The sequence below is a fragment of the Pelodiscus sinensis genome, chromosome 30, assembly GCF_052426305.1.
Source record: "Pelodiscus sinensis isolate ZL-2025 chromosome 30, ASM5242630v1, whole genome shotgun sequence".
Classification (NCBI taxonomy): Eukaryota; Metazoa; Chordata; order Testudines; family Trionychidae; genus Pelodiscus; species Pelodiscus sinensis.
The window spans coordinates 16,629,807-16,639,686 of record NC_143081.1 but is presented as its reverse complement, the minus strand read 5'-3'; the positions used below and the strand labels follow the sequence as shown (position 1 = coordinate 16,639,686).

Below are 9,880 nucleotides of genomic sequence, written 5' to 3'. Positions count from 1 at the left end.
AGTGTGGACGCTCTCTGCCGAAATGGCAGATCGCTTTTCCGATGCGCTTTGGCAGTGTGGACGCTCTCTGCCGAAATGGCAGATCGCTTTTCCGATGCGCTTTGGCAGTGTGGACGCTCTCTGCCGAAATGGCAGATCGCTTTTCCGATGCGCTTTGGCAGTGTGGACGCTCTCTGCCGAAATGGCAGATCGCTTTTCCGATGCGCTTTGGCAGTGTGGACGCTCTCTGCCGAAATGGCAGATCGCTTTTCCGATGCGCTTTGGCAGTGTGGACGCTCTCTGCCGAAATGGCAGATCGCTTTTCCGATGCGCTTTGGCAGTGTGGACGCTCTCTGCCGAAATGGCAGATCGCTTTTCCGATGCGCTTTGGCAGTGTGGACGCTCTCTGCCGAAATGGCAGATGGCTTTTCCGATGCGCTTTGGCAGTGTGGACGCTGTCTGCCGAAATGGCAGATCGCTTTTCCGATGCGCTTTGGCAGTGTGGACGCTCTCTGCCGAAATGGCAGATGGCTTTTCCGATGCGCTTTGGCAGTGTGGACGCTCTCTGCCGAAATGGCAGATGGCTTTTCCGATGCGCTTTGGCAGTGTGGACGCTCTCTGCCGAAATGGCAGATCGCTTTTCCGATGCGCTTTGGCAGTGTGGACGCTCTCTGCCGAAATGGCAGATGGCTTTTCCGATGCGCTTTGGCAGTGTGGACGCTCTCTGCCGAAATGGCAGATGGCTTTTCCGATGCGCTTTGGCAGTGTGGACGCTCTCTGCCGAAATGGCAGATGGCTTTTCCGATGCGCTTTGGCAGTGTGGACGCTCTCTGCCGAAATGGCAGATGGCTTTTCCGATGCGCTTTGGCAGTGTGGACGCTCTCTGCCGAAATGGCAGATGGCTTTTCCGATGCGCTTTGGCAGTGTGGACGCTCTCTGCCGAAATGGCAGATGGCTTTTCCGATGCGCTTTGGCAGTGTGGACGCTCTCTGCCGAAATGGCAGATGGCTTTTCCGATGCGCTTTGGCAGTGTGGACGCTCTCTGCCGAAATGGCAGATGGCTTTTCCGATGCGCTTTGGCAGTGTGGACGCTCTCTGCCGAAATGGCAGATGGCTTTTCCGATGCGCTTTGGCAGTGTGGACGCTGTCTGCCGAAATGGCAGATCGCTTTTCCGATGCGCTTTGGCAGTGTGGACGCTCTCTGCCGAAATGGCAGATCGCTTTTCCGATGCGCTTTGGCAGTGTGGACGCTCTCTGCCGAAATGGCAGATCGCTTTTCCGATGCGCTTTGGCAGTGTGGACGCTCTCTGCCGAAATGGCAGATCGCTTTTCCGATGCGCTTTGGCAGTGTGGACGCTCTCTGCCGAAATGGCAGATCGCTTTTCCGATGCGCTTTGGCAGTGTGGACGCTCTCTGCCGAAATGGCAGATCGCTTTTCCGATGCGCTTTGGCAGTGTGGACGCTCTCTGCCGAAATGGCAGATCGCTTTTCCGATGCGCTTTGGCAGTGTGGACGCTCTCTGCCGAAATGGCAGATGGCTTTTCCGATGCGCTTTGGCAGTGTGGACGCTCTCTGCCGAAATGGCAGATGGCTTTTCCGATGCGCTTTGGCAGTGTGGACGCTCTCTGCCGAAATGGCAGATGGCTTTTCCGATGCGCTTTGGCAGTGTGGACGCTCTCTGCCGAAATGGCAGATGGCTTTTCCGATGCGCTTTGGCAGTGTGGACGCTCTCTGCCGAAATGGCAGATCGCTTTTCCGATGCGCTTTGGCAGTGTGGACGCTCTCTGCCGAAATGGCAGATCGCTTTTCCGATGCGCTTTGGCAGTGTGGACGCTCTCTTTCAGAAGAAGTTTTTTTGGAAGATCTCTTCTGAAAGAAGCCTGCAGTCTAGACGTAGCCTTTGTGAGCAACGCCCAACCGATCCATTTCCTTAGGGCACCTTTCAGCTCCGTGTCACAGAAGAACTGCTCCACCGTGTTGCCCCCGCAGACGGAGATTGTGAAGGTGCCTCCCGTGTGCAGGGCAGAGTAGAGCACAAAGCTGAGCCAGGCGCCGGCGGCCATGTAGACACAGGCTATCTGGTTCTTCACGCTCTCGTAGTGCAGGGGCTGGCAGATGGCCACGTACTGGTCATAGGCCATGACGGTGAGTAGGGCGAAGTTGGCCATGGCCAAGAAGACTAGAAAGACTTGGGCGTGGCAGCCAGCGTAGGAAATGGAGTGGGTGTCCCGGAGGGAGTTGGCCATGGCTTTGGGGATGGTGACGGAGATGGCGCCGATGTTGAGGAGGGACAGGTTGCCAGGAAGAAGTACATGGGGGTGTGGAGCCGGCGGTCGAGGGCTACGGATGAGATGACGAGCAGGTTCCCCACCAGGGCTGCCAGGTAAATCCCTAGAAACGCCACAAAGTGCAGAATCACGCAGTGACCGGGGGTTATTAGTGCTGCTGGCTCTGCTGTTCCATCGAGCGTGTTCCTGCACCAGGGCGAACTCGGTCAGCTCCTTTCACGTCACTGGAGCTTCCTCACTTTACCCAGCTGTGGCTTGGCAAAACGCAGCCCCAACCAGAGAACTCTCCCCAAGCTGGTCCCTGTTTTGCGACCATCGCCAAACTCCCAGCTTGGCCGGCATCCTGACCTACTCAAGTGCCAGCCTGGCCCAGTTCCCACTTGGCCGGGAAGTGGGACCTTGCTTCACCCGGCATTGTAAATGACCTGTCAGGTCTCTGCTCTGAACTCCGAGCTCTGTGCCTGAGCTGCCTGCTGCCGGATGATAAGATAACAAGGTGATAGGGAACAGCCAGTTCTGGGCACCACATTGCAGGAAAGATGTAGAAAAATTGGAGAGGGGCCAGAGAAGAGCAACAAAAATGCTGAAAGGTCTAGAGAGCATGAGCCATGAGGACAGTTTGAAATAACTGGGCTTGTTTAGTTTGGAAAAGAGTAGACAGAGGGGACATGAGAGCTGTTTTCAGGTATCTAAAAGGGTGTCACAAGGAGGAGGGAGACAAATTGTTCTCCTTGACCTCTGAGGACAGGACAAGAAGCAATGGGCTTAAATTTCAGCAAAGGAGGTTTTGGTCGGACATTAGGGAAAACTTCCTGTCTGTCAGGGTGGTGAAGCATGGGAATAAATTGCCTAGGGGGGTTGTGGAATCCCCATCACTGGAGATATTTAAGAGCAAGTTAGACAGACACCTGTCAGGGATGAGCTAGATCACGGCTACTCAACACGGGGCTTGTGGGCCGCATGCAGCCCGCTGCCTGTTTGTTTGCAGCCCACGGTGTGGTTCAGTTTTATGTGGTGCTCAACACATGGCCCGTGGTGTGGTTCAGTTTTATGCGGTGCTCAACACACAGCCCGCGGGGCAGTTTGGGTTTATGTGGGGCTCAACACACAGCCCGCGGGGCAGTTTGGGTTTATGTGGGGCTCAACACGCAGCCCGCGGGGCAGTTTGGGTTTATGTGGGGCTCAACACGCAGCCTGCGGGGCAGTTTGGGTTTATGTGGGGCTCAACACGCAGCCCGCGGGGCAGTTTGGGTTTATGTGGGGCTCAACACGCAGCCCGCGGGGCAGTTTGGGTTTATGCAGTGCTCAACACACAGCCCGCGGGGCGGTTTGGGTTTATGTGGGGCTCGACACGCAGCCCGCGGGGCAGTTTGGGTTTACGTGGGGCTGGCGGGAACAGACGGGTTCAGGGTGTCGACGTTTCTAGCCCCCAGGGAGAAGGTGTACAGATAGTTCGGAATGGCTTCATTTGCACGTTCGGTATGCATACATTACCCCGCTAGTTCGCACTAGCGGGGTAGTGTAGACATACCCTAGCAGATTAAGTGCCTAACTCCCACTGAATGACCCGGGACTCAGCCACTCGGCTCCCTTAGGCGCTTCCATAAATCCCCGCTACTGCCTCCGGTAACCCGCCTGCAGGCAGCACAGGCTGGGCTGGAGTCGGGATCCTAGGGCCTGGGCTGAGAGGGGTCAGTCTCAGGAACCAGAACTGCCCTTTGGCTTCCTCACCTGGTCCCTTAAATTACATGGCCATGGGAGAAGAGGGAAGGTCCTTTCTTGGATTGAGAACTGGTTAAAAGACAGGAAACAAAGGGTAGGAATAAATGGTAAATTTTCAGATTGGAGAGGGGTAACTAGTGGTGTCCCCCAAGGGTCAGTCCTGGGACCAATCCTTTTCAACTTATTCATAAATGATCTGGAGAAAGGGGTAAGCACTGAGGAAGTAAAGTTTGCAGATGATACAAAACTATTTAGGATAGTCAAGACAGAAGCAGACTGTGAGGGACTCCAAGAAGATCTCACCAAACTCAGTGATTGGGTAGCAAAATGGCAAATGAAATTTAATGTGGATAAGTGTAAAGTAATGCACATCGGGAAAAATAACCCCAACTATACATACAGTATGATGGGGGCTAATTTGGCTATGACAAATCAGGAAAGAGATCTTGGAGTTATCGTGAACAGTTCTCTGAAAACTTCCACGCAGTGTGCAGCAGCGGTCAAAAAGGCAAATAGGACGCTAGGAATTATTAGGAAAGGGATAGAAAATAAGACCCAGAATATCTTACTGCCCCTGTATAAAACTATGGTACGCCCACATCTTGAATACTGTGTACAGATGTGGTCTCCTCACCTCAAAAAAGAGATTTTGGCCTTGGAAAGGGTCCAGAAAAGGGCAACTAAAATGATTAGGGGTTTGGAACGGGTCCCATATGAGGAGAGGTTAAAGCGACTGGGACTTTTCAGTTTAGAAAAGAGGAGAGTGAGGGGGAATATGACAGAGGTCTATAAAATCATGAGTGGTGTGGAGAGGGCGGATAAAGAAAAGTTATTTATTAGTTCCCATAATAGAAGGACTAGAGGACACCAAATGAAATTAATGGGTAGCAGGTTTAAAACTAATAAAAGAAAGTTCTTCTTCACACAGCGTGTAGTCAACCTGTGGAACTCCTTGCCAGAGGAGGCTAGGACTATAATAGAGTTTAAAGAGAAGCTGGATAAATTCATGGAGGTTAGGTCCATAAAAGGCTATTAGCCAGGGGATAGAATTGGTGTCCTTGGCCTCTGTTTGTCAGAGGCTGGAGAGGGATGGCAGGAGACAAATCACTTGATCATTGTCTTCGGTCCACCCTCTCCGGGGCACCTGGTGCTGGCCACTGTCGGCAGACAGGCTACTGGGCTAGATGGACCTTTGGTCTGACCCAGTACGGCCGTTCTTATGTTCTCATGTTATGTTATGTTCTTGGCCTCGGCCGCGGGGCTGTGCAGGCCCCAGGGAGCGAGTCCCGCTGGAAACAGACGCGGCTAAATCCCTCCCTGCAGCACCTCCCCTCCAGTGCTCGTGCAGCTCAAGCCGGCTCCGCATGGCTCTGTGCAGGTGTGAGCCCAGCCCCAGCAGGTCAGTCTCAGCGCGCGGGGGAAGGGCACTCGGCTGCCTGTGCCGACAGCTCCCACACTCTGGGGTCTGCAGCCAGCCACTGACCGAAGAGCCCTGCTGCCAGGCAGACTCAGAACCCTAGAGCTGGCAGGGGCCTCGAGTCCCATCCCCTGCCCGCCCGGCAGGGACCAGCACCTTCCAGGCCAGTGCTTCTCAACCAGCGGGACGAGTCCCCTTGGGATACTCGAGAGACGTCTGGGGGTAGGTCGACACAACTGGAATTTGGAGAAAACGCAATGTTTAAGTTTTACAGAGTTTTATTATTTTGGTACTTTTTACACCCAAAAATTTCATCGCCCGCCCACCATGATTAAGTTGTTTAAACAAATGTGTTGCAATGGGAGAAAAAACAATGTGTGTGACTGAAAACTGTAGCTACTGGGGGTACTTATAATTTTTTTTGGGAAAAAGGGGATACTTTATAAAAAAAGGTTGAGAAACACTGATCTAGAACATCCCTGATAGATGTCTGTCCAACCTACTCAAATAAATCCACGGATGGAGATTCCACAACCTCCCTGGGCAACTTATCCCAGTGTTTAACCACCTGACAGGCAGGAAGTTTTTCCTAATGTCCAGCCAAAACCTCCCTCGCTGCAATTTAAGCCCATTGCTTCTTGTTCTATCCTCAGAGGTTAAGGAGAACAATTTTTCTCCTTCCTCATAACAACCTTTGAGATACCTGAAAACCGCTATCATGTCCCCTCTTAGTCTTTTCTTTTACAGACTAAACAAGCCCAGTCACTTCAATCTTTCTTCAATAGTCATGTTGTGTAGAACTTGAGTTATTTGTGTTGATCTTCTCTGGACTTTTTCCAATTTCCTGATAGCTCTTCTGAAATGACTGCATGGGAAAAAATCACCAAAACCAGGAGAGTAAGTTTGGCATTTTAATTAATTATTTTGGGGAAGCAAAATACACGGGAAAATTCAATCTGACCTACAGTTTGAACTCAATCAGCCTTTTGCTTTCAGTTTTATTAAATAACTTCTGCTGATTGGTTTTTTTAAACCCTTCAGGGAAAAAATGGATTTTTCACTGACCACTCCAAATCCAATCCCCAGGGTTTGGCCAAGGAAACCCTTCTGCTGAAAAGGTTTTTTAAACCATAGAACCAAAATTGTTTTGTGGGGGAGTTGCAATTTCAGGTTTTTTTTAAAAATCCCCAAGAAATGGCTTCCTCCCTCTCCGGCTGGTGCAACACTGGAATACGTTGCCTAGGGGGGTTGTGGAATCCCCATCCCTGGAGATATGGAAGAGCAGGTTGGACAGACACCGGTCAGGGATGGTCTAGATGGTGCTGGGTCCTGCTGGGCAGGGGACCAGACTGGACAGCCTCGCGAGGTCCCTGCCAGTTCTACTGTTCTGTGATTCATTGATTCCATGACTGGCCCAGAGTCACCCAGCAGGTCACTGGCAGGGCCAAGACAAGAACCCGGGTATCCCAACAGCCGCTCTCGGGCCCAGCAGAGATTCACCCACAAACACATGGGGAAGGGAGGGACGCTGCTAGCCGTGGTCACAGGCAGGCAGAGGACCCCTGGGATCTGGTGCCATCTGTCCATCTGGCAGCAGGCTGTCTGGGCACAGAGCTCAGAGCAGAGAAGTGACCGATTAGCTGCCGGGTGACTCAGCATCCTACTGCCCGGCCACGTGGGTGGGTCTTTGAGTTGGTCAGTTTCCCGGCCCAGCTGGGAGCAAGGCGATGGTCACAACACAGGGACCTGCCTGGGGAGAGCTGTCGGGTTGGGTTGTGCTTCGCTCCATCCGTCCTCATGCCTGTTACCACGCCGCAGCTGGGGAAAGTGAGGATGCTGCGTTGAGTTAACAGCAAGTGGTCCCGGTGCGAGAACACGACGGATGGAACGTCGGAGCCAGCAGTGCTAACAGTCCCGTCACTCGAGTGCTGGCACATTGGCCATTCCTGCCCGGGAGCCAGGCCCATTCCCTCCTTCGCTCCGACCCGGACCGTTGTCCTTCTCTCTCCACAGCTGCCACGCTGAGAAAGGACATGCCCAACCGCACCGCTGTGGCCGAGTTCCTGCTCCTGGGGTTCTCTGACGGCCGGGAGCTGCAGATTCTGCACTTCGTGGTGTTTCTAGGGATTTACCTGGCAGCCCTGGTGGGGAACCTGCTTGTCCTCACAGCCATAGCCCTCGACCGCCGGCTCCACACCCCCATGTACTACTTCCTGGGGAACCTGTCCCTCCTCGACCTCTGCGCCATCTCCGTCACCATCCCCAAAGCCATGGCCAACTCCCTCCGGGACACCCACTCCATTTCCTACGCTGGCTGCGTCGCCCAAGTCTTTCTCGTCATCTTCTTCGCTTCGGCAGATTTCGCCCTACTCACTGTCATGGCGTACGACCGGTACGTGGCCATCTGCCAGCCCCTGCACTACGAGAGCGTGATGAGCCAGAGAGCATGTGTCCGCCTGGCCGCCGGCGCCTGGCTCAGTGGCGTTCTCTACTCTGCCCTGCACACGGGAGGCGCACTCGCCATCTCCTTCTGCGGGGGCAACACGGTGGAGCAGTTCTTCTGTGAAATCCCCCAGCTGCTCAAGCTGGCCTGCGCCGGCTCCGACCTCGTTGAAGTTGGGGTGATTATCTTTAGTGTGTGTTTAATCCTAGTCTCCTTTGCCTGCATGATCGTGTCCTACGTTCAGATCTTCAGAGAGGTGCTGAGAATCCCCTCGGAGCAGGGCCGGCGCAAAGCCTTCTCCACCTGCCTCCCCCACCTCGCCGTGGTCTCCTTGTTCGTTTGCAGCGGGGCCTTTGCCTACCTGAAACCCGCCTCCCGCTCCCCGTCGGGTCTGGATCTGGTGGTGGCCATTCTCTACACCGTGCTGCCACCGCTGATGAACCCAGTCATCTACAGCATGAGGAACACGGAGCTCAAAGCTGCCCTGAGGAAATGGATCGGTTGGGCGTTACTCACTAAGAGTAAAATGCCCCCCATGTGTCTCCTTTGGTAGCAGTTTTATTCTGTGTTTCCACCTAAATCTAACCAGCTGATGACATTGTGTCCTTGACAAGAAAATACCGTGCAACCTAGTTATGCAGAATTGGGTACTGACACGAGTAAAAATCCCGACCGATATGACACACACACAAAAAAGAAGAGTTACTCTATGTCTACACCAATCTAAGGAGGATCAGTCTCAATGTATCATATATGCTACCCTGCGGCATCTGTCAGAGCATCTTACCCTAGCAAAGCTGCTTGTAAGGTCTCTAGTTCTTCTTATTTTGGGGGATAAAAACTCGGATTGAGGCTTCCATACATTAGTGCTTTGTGGTTGGTGTGCGTCAGATGTTGAGTTTGTGTTTGTGTCGTGGGTTGGGTAGAGGGCTGGTTTGTTCTAGGAGATCTTGGAGGTGCAAAGGCTTGGCGAGATGGCTAAGTGTTAGGAAGAGTTTTCCATGTTTGTCATCTCTCGGGGGCCCTCATTTGTCATTTCTTTGAGGGGGTTCTCGGGGCGAGCGGAAGGTTTGCTCCTCCCTAGGGGTGTGTCTAGACTGCAGGCTTCTTTCGGAAGAAGCTTTTCCAGAAGAGATCGTCCAAAAACACTTCTTCCAAAAGAGAGCGTCCACACTGCCAAAGTGCATCAAAAAGGCAATCTGCTTTTTCGAAAGAAGCGTCCACACTGAATGGAGGCTCTCGCATGTCAGCTGTGATTGCCGTGGGCGGAATGGCCACCAGGGCACCTGCTTTTTCCTCTTCTCTTTTCTTCCGAAAGAACTCCCTCTTCCCCATCCACACAGAGCTCTTGCGGAAAAAGGCTTCTTCCTTCTAGAAAGGTTTGCCAATGGCAGAAAACCCCTCTGTTCTTTTGATTTTCCCCCAAAAGAACGCGATTGCAGTGTGGACGTAATTGAAGTTTTTTCAGAAAAACAGCCATGTTTCCGAAACAAACTCTGCAGTGTAGACATACTCCATGAGAAAAGGGAGCAAAGAGCTTTCGGCATGGCTTTGTTCCTGGGGCCAGAGGGATGAGCTGGGCTGGTGGCAGGGGTTCGTCTCCCCCCCACTCACTGGCTGCGGGAGGAGAAGCTGGGTGACACGACCCCGGTTTGATTTGCTCTTCTGGTCACGTTGCTCACGGCAGAAGAGGAGTGACATGTGCGGGGGGGCAGAGTGAGCTGGGACCGTGTCTCTCCCCTTCCCCCCAATTTCTGAGGAGTGGGGGAGGGGGTGCACCCCACTAATCCCTTGCGCCTCATCGCTCGGAGGAGGGGAGAGGGTGGAGCAGGGCCGGGGTGAGGCAGGGCCTGGTGCAGAGGGGGGCTGTCCCAGACCTTCCCTGAGCTGGGTGGAGGAGCAGTCACATGGCCTGTGGCCTCCTGAGTTCCTCCTCACCAGTCGCCCCTGTATCACCCAAGCCCCTCCCCCCAATTCCCCTCCGCTGCCAGCAGGCGTTCACGTGTCTGAGTTGTCCTCCAAAGCTTTGAC

The 9,880-nt window shown here is 53.5% G+C and overlaps 1 protein-coding gene across 1 annotated transcript; it reads left to right on the top strand.

Moving 5' to 3' along the window:
- The first annotated feature begins 7,439 nt into the window (after positions 1–7,439).
- Positions 7,440–8,402, top strand: LOC102453321 (olfactory receptor 14A16-like). The gene has a single exon (XM_014570374.3). The coding sequence runs from the start codon at positions 7,440–7,442 to the stop codon at positions 8,400–8,402; it is 963 nt and encodes a 320-aa protein (XP_014425860.3).
- The last annotated feature ends 1,478 nt before the right edge of the window (positions 8,403–9,880 follow it).